The sequence below is a fragment of the Apium graveolens genome, chromosome 6 (genome assembly GCF_009905375.1).
Source record: "Apium graveolens cultivar Ventura chromosome 6, ASM990537v1, whole genome shotgun sequence".
Classification (NCBI taxonomy): domain Eukaryota; kingdom Viridiplantae; phylum Streptophyta; class Magnoliopsida; order Apiales; family Apiaceae; genus Apium; species Apium graveolens.
Window position 1 is genome coordinate 257,249,520 of NC_133652.1, and position 25,020 is coordinate 257,274,539.

General features: G+C 38.0%; 2 protein-coding genes across 2 annotated transcripts; both read right to left on the reverse strand.

The window, feature by feature from the left end:
• Positions 1-14,181: 14,181 nt before the first annotated feature.
• Positions 14,182-15,855, reverse strand: LOC141665929 (uncharacterized). Its single transcript, XM_074471916.1, has one exon. The coding sequence runs from the start codon at positions 15,853-15,855 to the stop codon at positions 14,182-14,184; it is 1,674 nt and encodes a 557-aa protein (XP_074328017.1).
• A 4,007-nt stretch (positions 15,856-19,862) lies between these two features.
• On the reverse strand, positions 19,863-23,200 carry LOC141668058 (G-type lectin S-receptor-like serine/threonine-protein kinase SD2-5). Its single transcript, XM_074474745.1, has 2 exons — positions 23,028-23,200; positions 19,863-22,924 (listed from the first exon to the last, which is right to left on the reverse strand). Exon 2 carries the CDS (start codon positions 22,502-22,504, stop codon positions 20,069-20,071), a length of 2,436 nt encoding a protein of 811 aa, XP_074330846.1. The 5' UTR covers positions 22,505-22,924; positions 23,028-23,200; the 3' UTR covers positions 19,863-20,068.
• Between the last annotated feature and the right edge of the window lie 1,820 nt (positions 23,201-25,020).

A 25,020-nucleotide genomic window follows, 5' to 3' on the forward strand; every position in this document is an offset into this window, starting at 1 on the left:
AAAATCCCAGAAAATTAGGGAAAAATCCCAGAAAATTAGGGAAAATCCCAGAAAATTAGGGAAAATCCCAGAAAATTAGGGAAAATCCCAGAAAATTAGGGAAAAATCCAGAAAATAAGGAAAAAATCCCGGAGATAAGGGAAAAATTCCTGAAAATTAAGATAATTCCTGAATAAAAGGAAAAATTCATTGTAAATGTGTAGGTCGCTCCACACTTTACGGAAAAACGAAACCCTGTAAGGGAACGAATAGACTTAACTTCTGCGAAACCTAATCAATGTTTCCCAAAAGTTGGGGGGCAAATGATAGGGATAAATAAATTATGCTTGTATAATTAAATACTACATTAATTGTACAAGCTGTGGGCTGCTAGGCCCAATAAAAAGATATATGATACTCAGACTAGAAAGGTTAAGCCTGATGGACCAGATCAGGCCTGATGGAATAAAAAAGGCCCAAAAGCTCTGATTATTAATTAATTTCGTAATTAATTAATAAGGGACAAATCAGATGTTGAAGAGAGTCCCGATAAGGATATAAATCCTTGGAGATTAGCCTCAAGGGGACCTAAAAGGATAAGGAATCAGTTTCCTACTATCTAGGACTCCAAAGTCCATTCTAATTATGAGACTTGCCCACCAAGTCTCCTATACCAAGTCCAATTCAAGGACTCCCAACATCTATATAAGGGGTCTCACCCCCACCAATCAGAACTACGTTTTTTGGCTTGATTCTCTAATTCACAGAGATACGTAGGCATCTCATAAAGGCAGATTGAGTCACGAAACACGAGAGCAGCCATTAAAGGCCTTGAGCTCCCGAATCTTAGTATTAAATACAGCAAGTAATAACCTTAGTTTTTTATCCATAACACCTGATATATTAGAAAATATCTGAGTATTATTATTTAAATAATATTCCCATAAGGATAATCTCTATATAAAGAATTGAAGTAGAAGTTTTAAAACTCATACTTGAAATGAATATTAAATAACCAAAGATATACTTATACGAAAGTACTATCTTTATTTGAATAATCGAAAATAAGTTTGATTATCGAAACATTATTCTTTAATAAAATAAAGAATATTATTTAGTAAATAATCGGAGTCATAAGTCCTCGAATGAATATTCAAAATAATATTCATTAAATAGAATAAACAGAGTCATAAGTCCTCGAATGAATATTCAAAGTAATATTCATTAAATAGAATAAACAGAGTCATAAGTCCTCGAATGAATATTCAAAGTAATATTCATTAGATAAAATAAGCGGAGTCATAAGTCCTCGAATGAATATTCAAAATAATATTCATTAAATAAAATAAAGTTATCGAATAAACCTTATTCGATTAATAGTTTTGAAAACTATATCTATATATATATATAAATATATATATATATATATATTATACTCGGGAACATCGACTCCCGGTTTAGAAATATGTTCACCTTTGGGTCCCCTATACTAAGGGTATACGCAACTACTGCTTATCTCTAGCATAGGTATTATGCAACTTATAAGCAATTGAATCAACAATTAGATATAAAGATTACGAAATAGACATGCATATATACCATATCAGCATGCTCCAATATATCGCAAGATTTGCTAATAACAATCATGCACTTATTACAAGATAATGCATATACATATATACATCACAACAACAATATAACGGGTAGAAAACTTGCCTGAGTGTTCCCAGTTAGACTTAAGCTTAGAGTGGGTCCGATAACCAATGAACAGCAACATAAGTCGGAATTAAACCACGGTCGCTTAAGAAACTAGACTTTAGCCAATTGAACCCTAACGTTTGCTTATGGTCACTTCTACGCTTAACGAATCACATAAGTCGTTCGAGTACCCTTGGCTCCACCATTTTTAATAAATTAACCATTAAGAATTTTAAGGCGATTCTTTAACGAGTACCCTACCAACTGCCTAATCCACTTTACATAATTGTTTCATACTCCAGTTAGTCATTTAAGGACCTTAACTAAGGTTTCAAAGTAAGGCGAGGGGTAATGGTTCGTTCGCGAAATGACGTTACTTAAAACGGTCGTTTCTCCTAAACCGTATATCGGAACCAAGTGATCCACATATCAAAACGAAGCTTACGACACGCTCTAGCTAAAAATGGCAATGTTACAGATTGTTTATTGAGTTTTCTGTCCTGAACACTAAGAAAAAGCAGTTCAATAAAAATGGGCATTACGACGACTATATTTACGAGTTTTCCAAGTTTCTCAATACACCAAAACCTCACCAAATAACCCACAATCATTAACACATCAAAACCTCAACTAAATAATACTATACCAGTCCTTATTCTTCAGATTCTTCATCTCAACCAACCACAATCAAGTTTTATTAACTTTAACAAGATTCATTCACCAAATCACTCCAAATCCAAATCAAACTACTAATAATCAAAGGTCATGCTTCTCATTTAGAAAACCAACCATCAAAATCACTAATAATCAAAGTAAAGGATAGGGTTTGAAGTTTATACCTTCCTTGGAAGGTGTTAAATTGCTAGGAAGCCTTAGAGAGCCTCCTACAAGCTTGATCTTTCCAAAGAAATCAAGAACACAAAGTTAGGCTTTGAAGTTTCTAAAAGTCCGATTGAAAGAACTTTAAAAATGAGGCTCTTACCATGCTTATTTGGATGAGGCTTGTGAACAAGCGTTGTAGGCCATCTCAATACCTTTCCAACGAGCTATAGAACACAACATTTGAGTGAGAAATGAAGGAGATACAACAGTTTTAATGTGCTGGTTCTGTTTTGGCCGAGAGCAATGGAAATGGGGGAGGAAGATGAGAGCTTGTGTTGACTTGAACTTGTGGTGGAAATGAAATGATTTTAGGATATTTACTTGACTAGTTGTTTTGTTTAAGTTAGTGGAAAGTGACATAAGCATGGTGATGTCATCAAGCTTACATAATCCTTGCCACTTGTCTCATCCTTATGGTGGAAGCATCTTTTTAAGCTTAATCCTTATATTAAGATGTTAACTAAGTGCATTAATCTTGCACTAATTGACCCTCCTCCTTGCCTCTTTCATTACTTAGTCGTTTAATTATTTTACGACTCGTTTATTGTTCATTCTCGTTGATCGTTTGAGGGATCATATACGGGATCTCATTACTTGGGTTCCCCTAAACCTTTCTCAATATTTCATATTCCTTTTATGGTCCTCTTTTATAGTCCTTGAATTTAAATCCTTTTAATCATGTTACCTTATACTCAATTTTTTCGGTATCTGGTGGATTTTCGGGAAAAATCAAAAAGTTCGAATTTGGATTCTGACGATCTTTACATACACTTATATACCATATGGAGTACTAATAAGATCTCAGAATATCAATAAAAGAACTCCTACATAGTGTGGCATGAAAAGTTTTCTTAATCAGTATAATCAACAAAATCACTATTCATCAGTGTTTCAAAGATTCCAAAAAATTGGGGTTATTACAGTCTCCCCTCCATAAAAGGATTTCGTCCCGGAATCAGATAGAAAATGAATAAAGATACTTTCTTAGCATTACACTTTTTAACTCTCAAGTCAATTTTCCCACATTGTGGTTCTACCACCAACTCTGACTAGTTTGATAACCCTTCTCCTAAGCACTTATTCCTTTTCAATCTATAACCCTTCCTGGTTGCTCCATATAGGTTACGTCTGGTTGCATGTCTATGCGCTCATACGCCCCTATTTGTCTGGCATCTGAATTACACTTCCTTAACATTGATACATGGAACACGTTATGAACTTGCTACATGTTCGGGGGTAGGGCTAGCTCATATGCTAACTTCCTAATACGTCTTAATATATCCAAAGGTCCAACAAATTGTAGACTTAGCTTTCCTTTCTTTCCGAACCTCATCAATCCTTTCCAAGGGATACCTTTAACATCACTAGGTCCCCTATTTCATAATACTCTTTGTCCTTTCGAGTCAAATCAGCATACTTCTTATGTCCATCTTGGGATACTACCGGTCGTCCTCTGATTAGATCTATTATATCCTTGGTCCTTTGGACTACTACGGGTCCGAGCATCTTGTGCTCTACAACTTCATCCTAACATAAGGGAGATCGACTTTGTCTTCCCTCAAGGATCTCATAAGGCGATATCTCGATACTAACATACGATCTATTATCGTAAGAAAACTCAATCCGTGCTAAGTGACCTTTCCAAATTCTTTCAAGTCTATTGCACAGACTCTTATCATAGCTTCTAGCATTATAACTTTTATTTCTCAATACTCATTCTTTTCCAGTTCGTAATCGTTACCATCTTCCGTACATAATACTATACTGGTTACACCTTTGTTCGTTAGTATTCTATAACCTTTTAATAACCGCGTCAACCTTAGTATCATGAACGCGTTAGATTCGGAATACCACCGCACTGATACTACTTCCTTTAGCTGCTTCCATCTTCAAAAGCTTGATCTATCGTATAGAAGTAAAAGATTTTATTAAGAGATCACTATGATCATGAACACTTGTTCTATTGCATAGTTAGTACAGAAGGTGGCCAGCCTTTAGTACTTGACAAGCAATTAAACAACATGTGGTATTCTACTAGGCTTCTATCACACAGATAGATAGTCATTCGGCAATACCTCCCCTTCTAGAAGGGTTGTTCTTCTCAGCTTATACAAAATAAAAAGGAGAGAAAAGAACGAATTGAAGAGAATTGTATATGAAAAAAATACTGCCACAAATATCTGGCTTGGAATCTACCTCTGAACTATAGAGGTTTTTCATAGGAGAACAAAACATATGTGTATATATATCAACATCAAGTATTATAGCATCGCATTTCACGTGCCAGAATATTTACTATTCCGTCCATCATTCCATGGATCCATGCTCTTGCTCGAGCTCATAAACAATCACTTTTGAAACTCCCTCAACATCGAAATTCGAATAAGGGATTTCATTCTAGACATCATCGTTACTAAAATTCTATGCTTGCACCGCAACCTTCCTCGTATAGTAATACGACTCTCTATTGATAAGAAGGAATAAGTATTCAATAGGTAGATAATCTACTTAATTAGTCTATCAATGATAACTTATACACCACCACGACCCGATTAGTGGTACTCAATCTCAACATCCATTCCAATACAACTCTCACGGTTGTAAGTAATCGGCTCATTACTCGTAGAATCATTCCCGCATTACTATGGTCCACCGTTGACCTACTGTAGTCATTCATTTTCCATGAAGTCTTAATAGCTAACCATACGGAGTCCGTACATATCGTATCGAATTCTTCTAAGGAGGTAACATGATCACCGTTCATGATTCATGGAGAACACTCTTGAACTTGACATACATATGACATGAAGCAGATAAAATTGCAGAAGAGTTTCAATGAAAGCAACGATAGCAGGTTAATACCATTCTTAATCATATGCCTTCAATAGAAGACTTAACTCAAAGGTTTGTTTAGTCCTTTTTGAAACATGATCCTGGCTTATTCTCAAGATAGGACCTTCTAAGATAGATAGCCCGCTCACGGTGATTAACATGAATTCAATTTTTTTTTCCAAACTACTATTATGGTTAAGTATCACACAACCATCAGAAGGAATCTCAATCTTCCATACCACAATATAACCTTCACGGCTTTAACCATCATCACTGTATTCCTCTGGCACGAGCGCCTATAATTGTCCTCTTACACTTAAAGTGTCAGCCACCTCTTTGGCCTTTCCTGATAGTAAAATTTCCTTACAATCAGTGTCATTTTCACCACCTCCAAATAAATTTTCTACCTCATTTCAAATCACTGCTTGTGTAAAAATGCTCTTCCTTAAGCTTTGGTGAGAAAAAAATATATATATATATATATCACCATTTTTCCATAAGTTATTGCCTCTGTCTTTTAGAGGTTAACATTGTCACGATTGACTCTCGATCATACTTAGGACGTCTCTTATCTTGGGTCCTACTTGTTTTCACCAATCTCGACCTTCATTGGGTCGATCTATACTTTCTTATGGTTCAACACGTGCCCACCTGGCATTATTATAATTATGTCATATTTCCTTTATCAAAATTTTTATTATTGAGAACTTTGAATATTACCGTTCTCCTTGTAAGACCTCTAAGGTTATCCTTGAATCGTTCCTCCTGTATTCCCTAGATACAGGGCATATCAAAATACCATTTACTAATACTAGAACCATTGTTTATATACTTCTGAAAAATTTCTCCACTGATCCTTAAAGGTTGTTGTTACCTTAATCCTTTCCAATTCATACTGTCAAAACTCATACTGTCCCTATTAAGGGCGAAATGCCCACCTTTATGCATTCCCCTAGGGTTCATCTCAAGTTATCGAAGTTATATCCTTAATTCCACCTTTAAAAAGGTACTTGCATCCTTCCATGGATAAATCAAGTCATATATCCTTGATAGATTATCTTATTCAATCATTCCCACCTCGATAGTCTATACCAATTTCACAATAGCATCCTTATTCAAACTGAGGTCAACCCATATGGTCTTCAAAAGATAACAATGGTTACCCGCTTTTCTTTCCTAATTTGGTAATGACTACAGGGATGTTCTGGAAGATATTGGTCGTGTTCAACGTGAACTTCTTCTTAATAATTCCTCATTTACTTCTGTTGTTTATCTTAACAGTCGTCTCAATGTTGGGATATCTTTCATACCTGGCGTCTCCCTTTCTGGGTATCATGCCACCGGTCTTACACTTCACATTCTTGAAGGTCATTTCCTTCATCCAATTTTCCTAATTTCTTACTTTCTTGTCTCCTCAGTCTATCTGCGTCTCATTATTTATCCTTCGAACTATCTCAAGGTTTCCTCGAATCCTCCCAACTTACAGGGGATAAAATATATGTATCTCTTATGCCTTCAACCATCAACTTTAACTCATGGTGAATCACCCTCATCCTGACGATTACATACTTTTCTATTTCTATTGCTACGAGTCTTTAGGGTTTCCTCATACCCAACTCCCTTATCATTCCTCAAACTCTATTGTCTTTATTTTCCTTTCCTTTCCACTTCAGTTTCTTTTTATTTTCTTTTCTATTATAATCATTTCACGCACCCACTAATCATTGACTTCAAATATCATGTCGTTCTGGGATTCTTGTCATCAGAACGAATCTTGACAACTTTTACAACTTAGCTTCATAATTCATCATACCCGTCCGCCTTTGTTCTGGCTCTAAAGCTTTTACACTATCTCCATAACCTTGGGAATTACTTTCCCGAAAATAATTGACTGAACTTTAATCAGTTTATTCTAACCTCTGGCTCTGTGCCTTTCTTGGTCTTTCACCAGCGGGTGGCCTCTCTCTTAGGAAGGTAAGTGACAAAAATAATCTTTTGCGCTTCATCAATCATTTAGAATATAAAATCAGTCCTCTATTTCCTTTGGCCATGCTCTTGCCTCGGCTAGGTCAGCTTGTTCCTTGGAACTCTGAAAGCTTAGTGACTTAAAGGTCCTGAAAGAATTTCCCACCGCATAGTTTCCTCAGGATGGTGTTTGGGAATAAAAGTATAATTTTTGTTTAGGCAGGTCCATGAATTTCCCCATAGGAGTACCATCCCGGTTCTCCCTATCTTGCTCGACTTCTGTTTTCTCAGTATGAAATGTTTCATCCTTCTCCCATAATCAGGGTTATCTTATACGTTAAAATCCTTGTTTTCCATTTCATTATGTTATGGGTTCTTTCTTTCTTGATGGCGACCTCCCTGACTATCACATTCAGGGTTTGCCCTAAATCTTATTCCTCGAACTATGGCTTTCATCTAAGATCTCGTCCTTAAGCTCTTGAACGTTTGGAACCCAAATTCTGTAGGAATACCTCAGTATTCCCTTATCATCTTTCTCGGTATTAATCTCTTCTCTATTTGTTGGCTCTCTGCCTTCATTCATCACTTTTTCTTGGCACAATATGATCTTTTCCAATAATTCGGGTTATATTGCAATGTCAAACAGATTTTCGGTACCAGCTCTGGTTACCTTCACTTCTATTGTCATTTTCTCAAAATCTCTTATCAACTCTCCCAAAGACATTTTCATCTTGAGTCTCTCCTTTATACTAAGGGCATTTAGCCACCATTTTGGCTTTCCCTGGATGATAAAGAATCTCATAATCGTAATCCTTGATTAGCTCTAACCACCTCTTCTGGCGCATGTTGAGCTCTTTCTGCGGAAAATACACTAGAGCACTTATGGCTTATGTAAATCTCGCACTTCTCTCCATATAAGTAGTGCCTCCAATCTTTAGGGAAAAACTATTGCCACGAGCCCAAGCTCATGGGTGGGGACATCGAATTTTATATTCCCTTAATTTTCTTGATGCGTACGCGATTACCTTGCTGTGTTGTATAAGAAGCACCCTAATTCCTTATGCGAAGCGTCACTACACATCACAAAATCTCCTTTTCCATCCGGCAACGCCAAAATAGGGGTCGTCACCAATCTTTGCTTTAGTTCTTAAAAGCTGATCTCGTATTTTTCTGTCCATTCGAACTTCTCAGTCTTATGAGCAAGCCGCGTTAAAGGGGCTACTATCTTTACAAACTTGAACGAACCTCCGGTAGTGACCGGCCAATCCTACCTCTGGTAGTCGCCCTAACCATGGTTATCAATTCCTCAGTGGTCCTTTATTCATTCTTGTCAGGATCCTCCACGGGATCCTTCTCACCAATAATCCCTTCTAGGACAACATCCTTAACCGCTACATCCTCAATATGAACATCATCCGGTCTCGTGTTAGGACGCTCTATCGAATCCACAATCTGATCTCCAATAATTAATAAAACATCATCGCGTTGTTGCTCCTCAACCTCAGAGTTCAGAGTCCCGCTACCATATACGATAATGAACTACGCTTCTATCACGATATTTATAAGGGTTCCCATAAGGGTTTTAACTGTCAGTACTACGTTAGGTAGTCCGACTATGAACTTGGCAAGAGTTCTTATTATCTTAGTGAACTTATTATTTTAATGCCACATCATCTCTGAGGTTTATAACGCTTAGCTCTGATACCATTTCTATAACACCCCCAAATCCGGGGTCGGGGATCCGGGTTGTCATGAGTTCCATTTCCCTTAATAATACTTAATCTTAATAATCAACCAACTACTGCGTACTGTGACCCCACAATATACACACACACCACAAGTTATAGTCTCAGAGTTGAATACCAAAAATAACACAAGTCATTTTATTCCACAATTATAAGTCATTACACCTCAAAAGGGTTTCTGAATAAATTTACACATTCTTTGCCATTATTACAATTCATAAATATACATAAGTCTAGTACAACAAAAGTTGAAAGCCTAGCCTATTGGTAGACCCTACCTCAGCTACAACGGCATCAACGCCTACAGGAAACTGCGGAACGTTTCCTATCCGCTCGCGAATTGAGAGCTTGATCCTGTTCATCTTGTCTATCTGTTGTTGTGTGATGAAAGAAGAAAGTAAGGGTGAGCAACAAGCCCACCAAAATAATATGTATTATAATTAACAATATATGAGCATTCTCATAGTACTCATGAAAGTCTTGGTCAAGAAGAAATGAACCAAGTTTGTTATTATAATGCGACGAAGTCGCAAAATATTCATTATACATACATACTTCTCAAATCTTTGAAATCCTCTGACATGTATAATATACACAGAGTTCCAGTTTATAACTGTATAAAATATCGTTGCAAGGTGATCTCATATATCTAACCTTGTCTCAACGTTTTTCTGAAAATCTTTGTCATGCATAAGATAATCATTTACTAGATATAAGTTGAAAAGATGAAGTTATAAGATACTCCCATATACTTATATCTTTTCCGAATACTACTTGAACTACCACCGTTCAAGTTATAATTAGTTTCAAAAGTTTATCACACAGATGAGACTACAAGATAATACTTGAATAGATTCAATCTTTGAAATATTATTGAATGAAATGAAGTTACGAGATACTTCATTAAGTCCCGATATATATATATATATCCATATATATCTCTCATACATTTCCTGAAAACCTCTGTCATGTAAAGTATGAACAGAGTTGCAATATCCAATGAATTTGGAAAGAAAAGAATTTTGGCATAAACCCGATATCTTGCTGATCAGGCAAAGATACCAATAAGTAACCTTTTCTACTAGTAGATGGACGAATTCCCCACTGGTCATCACCCTGGCCGCAATAGGACCTATGTTGGACTGCCACTCAGCCACTTACGCATTGATGGACTCCCACTGAGCCACTTACACTTTCATGGACGCCCACTAAGCCCATGTTGCTTATGCCGACTCAAATAGATGGACTTACTTCCCGAACGTTGGGCAAGTAATCAAAATGTTTTCTCAAAACAGCAACCTCGTTGCGAATATAAATATACCACAGAGCCGGATCCTTTAGATTTTTGAGCGAGTATTCAAATCCCCTTCAAAAAGGAAGATCTTAAATTTGAAAATGAGTTTTGGGATCCGCTCTAACTTTTAAAAATCATTTTGAAGACTCGAAAACATTTTTAAGAATGTTTGGAGTAATGCTGTTGATTTAATGAAATAAATCAGTCCCGATATATTAGAAAATATCTGAATATTATTATTTAAATAATATTCCCATAAGGATAATCTCTATATAAAGAATTGAAGTAGAAGTTTTAAAACTCATACTTGAAATGAATATTAAATAACCAAAGATATACTTATACGAAAGTACTATCTTTATTTGAATAATCGAAAATAAGTTTGATTATCGAAACATTATTCTTTAATAAAATAAAGAATATTATTTAGTAAATAATCGGAGTCATAAGTCCTCGAATGAATATTGAAATAATATTCATTAAATAGAATAAACAGAGTCATAAGTCCTCGAATGAATATTCAAAGTAATATTCATTAAATAGAATAAACAGAGTCATAAGTCCTCGAATGAATATTCAAAGTAATATTCATTAGATAAAATAAGCGGAGTCATAAATCCTCGAATGAATATTCAAAATAATATTCATTAAATAAAATAAAGTTATCGAATAAATCTTATTCGATTAATAGTTTTGAAAACTATATCTACATATATAAATATAAAGATATATATTATACTCGGGAACATCGACTCCCGGTTTAGAAATATGTTCACCTTTGGGTCCCCTATACTAAGGGTATACGCAACTACTGCTTATCTCTAGCATAGGTATTATGCAACTTATAAGCAATTGAGTCAACAATTAGATATCAAGATTACGAAATAGACATGCATATATACCATATCAGCATGCTCCAATATATCGCAATATTTGTTAATAACAATTATGCACTTATTACAAGATAATGCATATACATATATACATCACAACAACAGTATAACGGGTAGAAAACATGCCTGAGTGTTCCCGGTTAGACTTAAGCTTAGAGTGGGTCCGATAACCTATGAACAACAACATAAGTCAGAATTAAACCACGGTCGCTTAAGAAACTAGACTTTAACCAATTGAACCCTAACGTTTGCTTATGGTCATTTATACGTTTAACGAATCACATAAGTCGTTCGAGTACCCTTGGCTCCACCATGCTTATTTGGATGAGACTTGTGAACAAGAGTTGTAGGCCATCTCAATACCTTTCCAACGAGCTATAGAACATAACATTTGAGTGAGAAATGAAGGAGATACAGCAGTTTTAATGTGCTGGTTCTGTTTTGGCCGAGAGCAATGGAAATGGGGGAGGAAGATGAGAGCTTTTGTTGACTTGAACTTGTGGTGGAAATGAAATGATTTTAGGATATTTACTTGACTAGTTGTTTTGTTTAAGTTAGTGGAAAGTGACATAAGCATGGTGATGTCATCAAGCTTACATAATCCTTGCCACTTGTCTCATCCTTATGGTGGAAGCATCTTTTTAAGCTTAATCCTTATATTAAGATGTTAACTAAGTGCATTAATCTTGCACTAATTGACCCTCCTCCTTGCCTCTTGCATTACTTAGTCGTTTAATTATTTTACGACTCGTTTATTATTCATTCTCGTTAATCGTTTGAGGGATCATATCCGGGATCTCATTACTTGGGTTCCCCTAAACCTTTCTCAATATTTCATATTCCTTTTATGGTCCTCTCTTATAATCCTTGAATTTAAATCCTTTTAATCATGTTACCTTATACTCAATTTTTTCGGTATCTGGTGAATTTTCGGGAAAAATCAAAGTGTTCGAATTTGGATTCTGACGATCTTTACATACACTTATATACCATATGGAGTACTAATAAGATCTCAGAATATCAATAAAAGAACTCCTACATAGTGTGGCATGAAAAGTTTTCTTAATCAGCATAATCAGCAAAATCACTATTCATCAGTGTTTCAAAGATTCCAAAAAATTGGGGTTATTACGGGGGGAGTTCCTGCTTCTTTTCATCCTAATGACTTACTTGCGAGGTTGGTTCTGCCAACACTATGGCCTTATCATCAACTTCTTCATGGAACTCAAGTATGAAATCGGCCAGCTCTTGTCCTTTGATTGCCGTGCGAGGACAATATTCCAAATCGAACTGCCCTAGCTCCACGACCCATTTTAACATTCTTCCTGACGATTCGGGTTTATGTAGAATATGCCGGAGCGGATAAGCAGTGCGAACTTCTATTCCGTGAGCCTGAAAATATGGTCTTAGCTTTCGTGCCGCAAGAATAAGAGCGTACACTAGTTTTTCCATGTTGGTATACCTAGTTTCTGCATCCAACAACCTTTTGCTTACATAGTATACGGGTCACTGGTGGCTTGCTTCTTCCTTTACCAATACTGCACTGACGGAATATTCAGACACCGCCAAGTAAAGAATCAATGTTTCTCCGTCTTCTGGCTTGGCCAACATCGGAGGATTTCCCAATTGCTCTTTGATTTTCAGAAAAGCTTCTGCACACTCAGGAGTCCACAGAAAATCCTTTCCCCTTCCTTTAATTGCCTTGAAGAATTCTTTGCACCTATCCGACGACCTTGAGACAAATCGATTTAGGGCCACAATCCTTCTTGTCAGACTCTGTACTTGTTTGACGCTGGTGGGGGATTTCATGTCTAGCAGAGCTTTGATTTTTGCCGGGTTAGCCTCAATCCCCCGGTGATTGACCATGAATCCCAAGAACTTCCCCGACTCCACACCGAGCACGCACTTCTGCGGGTTTAGTTTCATCCTATATTTTCTCAGAATATGAAACATTTCAGCTAAGTCGGCGATGTGGTCTTCCGCCCTTTTCGATTTGACGAGCATGTCATCCATGTACACTTCCATCGTCTTCCCAATCTGCTTCTTGAACATTTTATTTACCAATCTTTGATAAGTGGCACCGGCGTTGATCAGTCCAAATGGCATTCCGATATAATAGTAAAGCCCTCTATCAGTGATGAAAGATGTGTGCTCCTGGTCAGGCTCATACATAAGGATTTGGTTATACCCGGAGTGCGTCCATGAAGCTGAGCAAAGCATGTCCTGCCGTGGCGTCGACCAACTGATCAATTCTTGGTAGGGGAAAACTATCTTTCGGGCACGCCTTATTCAGATCGGTGAAATCCACGCATGTTCTCCATTTATCATTGGGCTTTTTTACCAACATCGGGTTTGCTAGCCATTCTGGGTAGAACGATTCCCGAATTAGTCCGATATCCAGGAGCCTTTCTACTTCCTCTGGTAGGGCTATAGCTCTCTCTCCGCTTACGGCCCTTCGTTTTTGTCGAACCCCTTTATGCTTGGGGTCGATATTCAGTCGGTGGCACATTATCTCTGGATCAATTCCTACCATATCGGAATGGCTCCATGCAAATACATCAAGGTTCGTCAAAAGAAATATTGAGAGACCTTCCTTCATCCTTGGTGCCAACTGGGATCCTATTCTCAAGACTTTACTCAGATCTTTTTCATCGACAGGGATTTCAATTGTATCTTCTGCTGGCCCCATCTTCTCCGTCGGCATTGGTATCCGGGGATCCAGGTCAGGTGAATCATGAATTTCATTGTCTTGCGGAGAGGGCGCATCCCCTTTAGGAAGAGTGTCGACTTCTTTAGAAGGCGCGCCTTGCATAGCAGGGGCATCAACTTCCTTGGTATGTTTTACGGATAAGGGTGCTCCTTCAGAGGGAAGGGCACCATCCTGTTCGAGGCTTTACAAGACATCGAATCTCCCTTCTAACCGTTCCTCATGGAAATCTTTTTGTACTATGGTATCCATCGCTTCCTCTTCCAACATCTCAATTCTGATTGTGTCTTCCAAGTACAACATTGTTGGGGGCAACCCGGAGGGATGCTCATCTTCTTGCTCAACATAATAGTGGACTCGGATTTCCTCGGTTGGTTGCTCAATGCTTTTCTCTTGGTCTAGGTCCGGATTATCTTCGGCATGGGAGTCTTTTCTAAAGCCTTTCATAGCTTGCATGTAGCACTCCCGAGAGTCATACTGAGAACCCTTTATAGTCCCCACCCCATTTGGCGTTGGAAATTTGATAGTTAGATGGTGGATCGAAATGATAACTCTCATCTCCCGCAAAAAAGGTCGTCCCAGCAACACGTTGTGGGATGATTCCTGATTTAGGACCTTAAATTCAAGCATCTTTGTTACCGACAACGGGCTTTCCCCCAAAGTACATGGAAGCCGAATCGATCCCATGACTCTAACTCCTGCGCCGGAAAAGCCATAGACCCACGAATCTTCTCCTGACATGTCCCGATCAGGAAGTCCCATCTTCTTAAAGGTGTTGTAGTACAGGATATTTGCCGAGCTTCCGTTATCCATGAAGGCCCTGTGAACATTTTTGGTTCCGATCTGGATGGAAATAACTAGCGCATCATTGTGGGGATGGTGTACCCGCCGGTCATCTACTTCTCTGAAGGTAATATCCATGGACTCGCCCTTAAACACTTTGGGCGGTCGAGTTTCCAACCTGTGAATGTATGTGAGAGGCCTGAATCGAGCTTCCCTGGCGTATCTTGTCAAGCCTCGGTTGCTGCATTCCATCCCGGGATCTCCCCCGTAGATTGTTCGGATACTTCCATCCCTGACAAATTTACTTTCCTCCAGGGTGTCATTGTTCGACCCGCGCGGGGCTCGTCTTTTTTCTTCCCTCGTTCTGTTATCCTTGTGTTTCCTTACTTCCTTGACTACCCATTCTCCGAGGTATCCTTCCTTGATAAGCGCTTCGATTTCATCTTTTAAATGTCGACACTCATGCGTGTTATGTCCAGATGATTCATGGTATTCACAATATTTTTTCTTGTCTTTGCTTTGCCATGATGATAAAGCTTCAGGTTTTCTAAATAGCCCTTTATTTTTGTTTACTTCGTAGATATGATCGATGGATGTGACCAAAGGTATGTACCGGCTTGTCCTATAGTCATAGTTTGAGGGAGGACTCCATCCCCTCCTTCTGCTTGCTGTATTCACCCGGTCCGGGCTTCGACTATCCCTTCGGTACCTTGGGCTTGGAGACCTATCCCTCTTCCTTCCTTTGTTTCTTTGACTCGACTGTGAAGTCGGTTGTACTTCTGCCAAAGATTGTTCTATGGCTTTAAAAGATTCTGCCAAAGCGAAGACATCTGCTAGAGTGGCCGGATCTTTCCCTTGCAAGTGCTCCCAAAAATCCGAACCAACCCTTAATCCTGCGATCAAGAAGCTTTTCAAGGCTTCGTCCGATGCTCCCCTCACGCTAGTAGATTCAGCGTTGAACCTTTTGAAGTACGATGTCAAGCTTTTATTTTCCCTTTGCCTAATATTGGCAAGAGTTGTGATAGAGGGCACGTATCTCACCGCGGCTTGGAACTTGGTTAAGAACAGAGTCTTCATCTGATCCCATGAGGTGATCACTCCTGGCCTGAGCTTTCGAAACCACTGCTGGGCACTTTATCTAAAGGTTGCTGCTAAGAGACGGCATCGAGCCAAGTCCGGGACTTGGTACACATCCATCTCTATATTAAAACAACCCAGGAATTCCACCGGATCTGAGTTTCCGTGGAAACGGAGATCGCTAGTAGTGTTGCGATACCCGGCCAACAACTGTGCCTCTCTTACTGCCACCGAAAATGGCGAAGGGATTTCGGCTGTGGCCGTCACCCTGCCTTCCAGGTGGTTAAGTAGCCTTTTTAAGTATCCCACATTGAAAGTTCCCACGCCTGGAATGGTCTGCATTTGAGGCTGCGGACCTTGGGGCTGTAATGGAGGTACCTCCACTTGATTCCCTCCGGGAAGGGCTTGCTGCTGGTTCGTATTCTGGGCGTCTTCGGGTATCACAATTACTTCAGGATTTCGTCCTTGATTTCTCCCTTGATTCTCTTCTCCACCTTGGCCGCGGCCCCGAGCCGTACCGCGATCATAGTTTCCTACATTTCTGTGATCATCATGTTCCGCATAATCATAGCCATCTGCTTGGTTATTCCAGCGGGAATCAAGGTGACCGCGGTAATTATCGCGACGGTATCCCTCTAAATATCTACCTCGTCCTCCACCTCTTTCCATACCCACGCCCATATCGATCCAGCGATCTGCGGGGATGAGCTCTCTCATGATCGCGGTGCCGCTCCCGATTTTCCTGGGAATTCAGGGGCACACGCGTTGGATCGCGGTGCCGCTCCCGATTTTCCTGGGAATTCAGGGGCACACGCGTTGGATCGCGGTGCCGCTCCCGATTTTCCTGGGAATTCAGGGGCACACGCGTTGTATCATGGGGCGTCACATTTCCACGATCAGCTTCTTTCTGCCATTCAAGTAACACCATTCTTAAATCATCATCGCCCAAGCGGATCCCCAAGCGATCTTTCAAAGCTGCGAAGCCCCGTTGCTGATTCTCCGGCATCGACTCCGCCTGTCGGCGTTCCTCGAGACTACGTCCAGACCGGTGCGGATGGGTGGCTCCCCGGGTGTCTGTCCGCAGAATTTCCCGTCCATCAGCATCTTCTTCCACTAGCTCGATGACTGGGGACGTGTCATTAGAATAGTCCAGGCATCGCGGGGTTATCGGCACACGCCCTCCTTCAGTGCGGCCATGGCCGGCTGAGGCATCCCTATCAGTCATGGGTGCTTTTCCAGGTGCATGAGCCGCTCGGTTGTGGCGAAGACCCCTCCTGGCCTTGCGCCGTTCCACAGTGCTCAACCTTAAATCGAAACCATTCAAAGCATCGCCCATGCGATACAGTTGTTCCAACAAGTCGGCGTTGCTGATGAGCACAGGTGGCTGTCCTCCAACGTCCGGCATGGGACGATCAGTCATTGGCGGAACGTAGGGTTCATATTCATAGCCATGATCAGAATCTTCTACGGAACTTCCATCATAAAAACTTCCATCATGATATTGAGACATCCTTCCTCCCAGATGTAGACCTTGATCAGCCCCTCCTTCTAGCGCCAATTTGTTGACGGAGGAATTTGGTAACAACAAAACTTGAGGTTCGTGGCCGGAAACAAGATCTGTGATGGCGGTTCTTTGTCGAAAACGTGAACAGTAACCGGCGGATCCGATGAACAGTATTTGTCGGAAAAGATGAACAGTGTTTGGTAGTGGTGATTATTGGGGGCTGAGATTGCTTAGGGTTAGTGGTGGCTCCTTTGCACTCTCGCTTCTGACCCCTTACAATTTACCTACGTATCCCTATTTATAGGGAATCAAGCCCACGTAGTTCTTGGGGAACAAGAAACCTAATGGGCTTAGATTTCTTATCCCGAGGCCCAGTAGGAAACCCACTGGAAACCGTCTTCTACTAGCTTTAGGAATGTCCGCCGATGAGGCCCAACCACAAAGGCCCAAGGCTCGTCCGCGGCTTCGAGACTTCACGGATAAGGCATCTTCCTGGCTAATGATAACCCTCCGCTACCAGCTGTTTCTCTAGTCCGCGGACGCAGGTATAGTCGTGGTTCACCCCAAATGTTGGACGCATCCTTGCCCCCCGATAAGGAGCCCCTACCAGATTACAGGACAAGTGATCCCAAGCTTTTGGGTGCAAAGTGCAGGATACTCCAAAGTTTTCCAACGAGGACACCCGTTGACTACAGAGACAGAGCTCCCAAAGCACACACCAGATTTCACCCCACATCCCCAATGAGGACACCCATTGACTACAGGAGGAGGCCTTCAGTCCAGGCATACCCCTGGAGGTATCTGACCACGGACACCGCCTTTCCTGTAGATGTGCTACAGGAAGGAGTAGTTCAATAGAGTACCTGCATCAAATAGGTTAGTAATAATAATCTCCGTCTTCCTTGAATCTTCCAAAGAACTTGGCCAAGCAATCCTGTTTAAAGTCTTCACAAAGCCTTTTGTTCCTTCAGGGCGCACCCTAAGGCCCACAAAAGGAGGAGATTTAATCAGGAAACTCCCTGTCTTTCCCTAGTGACAAGGCGTGCCTTCCCCTTACGCTGAGGGCGCACCCCTTTATATATGGGGCTATGTAACCACAACTTTACCAACCATCCCTCCTTTCCTTTTGCAAGGCAAATTACCTTATCCATTCCGTAATTTTAGGCATTTCCCCCTCAATTTTGACTATTTTATCAATCTCAATCTGAATATTGTTTATACCAATTTTTGGGCATAACATTCACCTTCGTTTTTAATTTGATTTTTCCCATTAAATGACAAGGTTTTTCTAAATCCGACTTCACTGTATTTTTCTTCACCTCTCAACGATCGATTTGTATATCATATATGTAATATTTCTAAATAATTTTAAAAAATTATTTAATTTCTAATTTTTTTTAAAAAAATTTGTTTATATTAAAATAGCCATATATATATATATATATAGACTATATATATAAACTATATGTATAGTTTATACAGTAAGATGTTAAGATGAACGAGTGAATTTTGAAAGGCCGTAAAATAATTAGATAATTTTTTTGGTTCACTTATTTTTCGCAGAGTTAAGATTTTAAAAATGACATATTAAGCTTGTGTAGGTTACATGGATTGATGATGTGATCTCTGCATTTATAAAATTTTCTAGTGATAAATTTATCAGCGAAAATATATAGCGAATAGATCAATAGATTGTTAGGCCTACAAAATTGTAGATATTGTTATCTAATTTTTTTGTTAATCAGGGGCACTATCTGACTAATTGAGCTGCACTTTGAGAATAATAAAAAAAGAAAAGTGTTCAATTGAAAGGCACGTAAAATATTTTTATATTTATTTACGACTTTTAAATAAATTCATTTCATTTTCTATTCAAAATTAAGTATTAAATATTTGATTTTTCCTAATTATATTTTTAGGTGGGGATATTACACTCAATCGGAATGACAAAAAACAAAAATACAAGTAAAATGAATTATTAGGATGTTTAGGGGCTTTCTTCTAATATTCACAAAAATTGATTGATAAACAAAAGTTATTTCCCCTTGAATTTTAGTTGATTAAAGAGCAAGTAACTCCTAGAATATGTGTTCAAATAAGGAAAATTTATAACCGAACCAGACTTGAATAACAAACCATTTTAAAAAGAATTTTGGTCCAGAACAAGTGTTTTAATATACTTTAATCTAACATTTGATATAGCAAACATTTTGCAGGTATATTAAGTAGGGTAATAAACAAAGAAAGTTGGAGAGACTCCATCATTTGGTTTCTTTTTATTATTCAATTTCTTTAGCAGTTGAGTAGTTGGTAAAGTTGATCAAATATGAGAAGCAAGCATGAGAAAATTATGCACAATATGGTAAACTGTCTTTTTGTACAGGAGGAGAATGGACTTGGTGTATCCTCATTCCTCAAAGGAGTCGAAATATAGCAGCCCTACTTTCACAAAAACTAAAAATCAAAACATTGTATGCAAAAAGATTCAAGACTCTGCATAAGATGAATGTTAAAACTAGAATCCCTACTTTAATTAGGTAAATGGAAGATACATGATTCCTGTTGCTGCACTAAGAAAGAAATAAGGATTTGCATTTTAAAAAAATAAATATTATAGTAGATCTGAGTAATGTACCAGATATACAAACACAACATACAAAGCAAAGAAGAGAAAACCCTAAACTTGATCAAAAATATTTTTCAAATTTATTATCTGGGACCTGAAAGTCTTACTGCAGAAAGATATGCATCACTATTACAATCCGATGGACCCGAAGACGTGCCCTCTTCACTAATTGATTTGTAGAAATTCGAATACAGGCGAGAGTTCATTTGCAATGACACTGGTGGTGGAGGGACAGGTGATAACCCTTCAAGCATTTGTACTACTTTTGTCATTGATGGTCTATGATACATATCATCCTGTATACACCACAACGCAACCTTGATGGCTATTACAACCCTTGGGTCCGTTTTTGCCAGTTGCAAATTTACATCAAGAATGTCTGTTAATTTACCTTCTTCCATCATCTTAAAAGCATAAGTTGGGAAATGTGATTTCTCTGAAGTTTCTGATGCATCATAGTTTTTTCTACCTCCAATGATCTCAAGTAAAACCATTCCATAGCTATAAACATCACTCTTTTCGGAGATTGCATAGTTAGTGATCCATTCCGGTGCAAGGTACCCTCTAGTGCCCCTTAGTGTTGTAAAGACGTGACTCTGCTCTCTGCTCATTAGTTTCGCAAGACCAAAGTCAGATACTTTGGCCAGAAAGTTGTCATCTAGAAGTACATTTTCCGGCTTAATATCACAATGCACAATTTTTACATCACAGTCCTCGTGGAGATAAGCTAATCCTTTTGCCGTGCCTACTGCAATATTGTATCTCGTATCCCAGTCCAACATATCTTCTTTGTTCTTCTTAAAGATCCATCTTTCTAGTGAACCATTTCCCATGAATTCATATGCAAGAAGTCTGTGTGCACCTTCTGCACAGAAGCCTTTGAGTCTCACCAAGTGTAAGTGGTGAATGCTGCCAATGATACTAACTTCAGCTCGGAATTCTTTCTTACCTTGACCAATGCCTTCCAATTGTTTCACAGCTAAACGGGTTCCGTCTGGAAGAATTCCTTCATAAACAGAACCGAAACCTCCTCGCCCAAGTATTGCAGAGAAGTCCTTGGTTGCAACTTGAAGATCTTTGTAACTAAAACGAACTGGCATCCCGGATATACTTTCTAAGAAATTATCCTCCTCTGAATTTTCTCTCGGAGACTCAGGCATACCAGTACACTTTTTAAAGTAACGAACTCCCACAAAAACTAGAACAAGAATAACAAGAGTTGTCAAAATGACTATTATGACAACAATCACAACACGTTTCTTGCTGCTTCCATCATTACCACTACTGGCATCAGTAGTTGAGATCTTTATGTACGAGATAAATCCCTTCTCTTTTGAACTTTGCAAGCTTCCAACATGGTCAAAAAGAAAGCAATTCCCAGACTTGTTATCAAAGAACATTAGAAGACATGAACAGTTATTAGAGCAAGACATTTTGCAACCATTCAAGTCTGTCTTGGAAGAGGGGGAAACAAACCCAAGAGCAGAATAGCTAAGGCCATCTCCAGCATCTACAAGCTCTGTAGACCCTTTCAATTCGTTACATGAGGACGCAACATTAGGTCTGCAATTTGGTTGAGAGGCAAGGGCAATAGGGCATAGACAATTCTTGCCAGTACCACAAATTTGATACGGATCACAAGAATGAGGCCTGCTGCAATAATCAGCAGGAATCTTCGGCAGGGCATTTGCTTTCGAGCTTCCACTTTCAAGAGGGTAGAATGTAATAAATCCATCATCTCTCAAAGATGCAGCCCAAGTGGCATTTTTATCACTGTTTGAGAAAACGAATTGCCAAAGCAAAACTTTATTTTTATCAAAAAACCTCCAAGATTTGGTATCAAGAGATGCAAGAGTGACACCGGCACCATTTTTGTTAATAATTTTTCGATTATCCTGCCCCATGGACCAGTAAGGTTGTGGCTTTGTATAATTGGCATAAAGAAGCAAATCTCCTGATTTCATTTCAAGAAAATAGCTCAAATTATTCTTCCCCCGATTGCTTACAAGTTTCATTCCTTCACTAAACTCCTGGTTAGACAATAGAGTATCAGCCGGATGGTTAAAGCTCTGCCAAACTGTACTACCATCATCTGCAACTAAAACAAGATTTCCCGAGTTCTGCAATTCCATAACAGAAACTCCTTTTTTGGCAGTGTTTGTAGACCATATTATAGACTTACCACTCTGTAAATAAGCATCACCGCTCTCATTAAACACAAAGTAATCATTGTTTCTAACTGGACTGTCTCTATTGGCAGACCAAACAGTTGTAGAACTTCTTAAATGAACAATACCTAATACAAACAAAGTAACATCTTCAGTAGTGATGAACCCAAACCCGAAATCTGAATTGTTGGATAACAGACTCACCCCATTATTATCAATCCAAAGCATTTGATCCCCTCGAAAACCTAATGGAACACTACCCTTTTTCTGAACACTAGCCATACTACTTTTAGGCTGAAAGAGGAATATCAAACAAATCCCTATAAAATTCAAGAATGCCCATGTTTCCATCTTTACCAAGAACCCAAATTTCAGCTGATAACAAGAAAATTTCAAACCAAGCTGTGCCTTTTATGGTATAAACAGTATATAAGGAATAAAAATGTGTGGTCAAGAAATGAAAATACCATAAAACTTTGCACCAGGCAAGTACAAAGTATCATGAAACCAAAAAGGTTCTGAGAAAGTATATATAAGTTTTAACAGCAGGTGTTACACAAACCAAATAGATTTCAAAACACAAACAAAATCATGAACAGACAGGCATATAGACTAATAAATGGCTAAAAGCCTAGAATTTCATACAGTTTAACCAAAACTGAAAAATAGCAAGATGTGTTAAAAGACCTGGAAAGGAGAAATCTTGAACTGGACATGAAAACAGGAGACAGCCCACTTGCAGGAAGAAGATGAAGAAAAGAAGTATCTGGACTGGAGTTATATATAGCACGTAAAAGTTGGCGTCAATTCAAAGAGAGTTGACAAAGACAAAATATAGGAGTAATAAAAGAAGAAATAAACAGGGAATTCTTACCGAATATGAAAAATCCAAAGAAAATGAATAGGATTCAGTTTTGAGTGCTTATGTCAAGAGAATTGGAAAGATCTGAATGGGTTTTAACTCTATCCGATACTGCTGCCATATCTCACATTAACTGTCAACAGTGCAGACATTTGCTATGCTTATTTTTTTATTCATATTGCATGACACACTCATACTGATACAGATCAATATGTACCTTATTTCAATACTTGCACAGAATGATTGAAATCTTGTAACAACTTCCTTAGACACTTGTCCACAAAGTTCAGTAGACATCATTTTTAAAATCAATACCACCAATTTACGTTGTTTTTTTGATAAACGATTTTTCGTACGTGTGTCCGTTTACATAAATTGTGTCAAGGCGATTAATTCTCACTTAACTCTAGCAACAGTGAACATTGTCTACCCTCAATGTTAGTGAATTTTGGTATCATTTGTTTTTTGATATCGTGATCGTTCATTTTTTCATTTTAACATTTAGAAGTTGTTGGTTACAGTATATAAAATCTCTTAACCGAATCGGCCCCATAAACCAAAGCTACTGATTTATTTTCAAAACACATTCTATGTGACATGTTAAAATTTAAATCATTAATTAAATATAATAGACTCCAGCATAACATCCGGTAATGTCACCTTACCATTATCATCCCATCATTACTCTTCTATTTCTTTTTTCTTAAATGTTAAAATGTAATTTATTAAAAATAATAAAGAGAGTCTACGAGTGAAGCAATCAATAAATTGCGCCGCAATCCTTTGTTGAATAATAAATTATTTTATATATATATTCATAACATTTTTATTATGCATTCTTCCGAAAAACTCAACAACGTCAGATTGTCAGAGATTTATGGAGTAGTAAGATTTGTGAATGTTAGATGAAATATAACGAATATTTGACTGTTCTTGCTTGAAGATTTGACGTCCATAATACACGATATTAATTATATAGTAATTAATGTGGGCAGAAAATAAGGATGGTGGGTAGAGATAATTGAAGGGGGTAGATGAGTATGGATACGACAAGTAAAGAATGGGTCGGATAAGAGAATTGGGAGGTTCCTAGTTCCCACAAACCGTTTCTGAACCCGTCCCCAATGATAAATTATTATTATATTTTTGAATATCTATTTTTAAATAAAATAGATTTCTCAGTATTAATACAAATTTCACTAATAAAAAAACACCTGTCATTTTAAGAAGTTTTTTTTATTTTTATTCGAATTTGTAGCATTATTTTTCAGATAGTTTAAAAACAAAGGTTTGAACAAAGTGTGGCAGTGGAGTCAATTTTCCAATAACAGCATCTCCAACGATACTGTTAGCTATAATATCTATGTGTCAAGAAATTTTTTGAAATTATATATAACTAGTTGGTAACCTGTGCCAAGCACGCGTTCGAAATTAAAAATAATAGTATCACATTATTATTTACATAAAACTGAAACTCATAATTCGTGTAAAAGAAGAATTATATAATTTATTTTCAAATATAGCTAATCTATTTTGTATAATTTTAGCTAATGATTATAGTTACTCCCCCTCATGATGCTCTAGGGCAAATCCACCAGTGATCCAAAAATCCAAATTTGGGACATATTACCTCAAATTCCATTCCAACAGTGATCCAAATTTGGATTTGGATCACTACTGTTCACTGATCCAAATTTGATCTGGATCACTATTATTCACTGATCCAAATTTGGATCACTTGGTTTAATATGAAATAATGGTTTTGTTATTTGTATTTTATGAAATTTCAAATTGATTTTTAATTATTTAATTATATAATTAATAACAGAATATAATTAATAGTTAACAAAATTTATTTTTGAAATAAAACTTAAAAAAATGAGAAAATATAATTTCATTAAAATTTAAAAATAAAAAATAAAGAGGCACATATTGCACTTAGAGATGCATTAATTGAGCATTTGTGGGAAGAATATACTAATTCGGAAAATTAGTTTGTATCAAT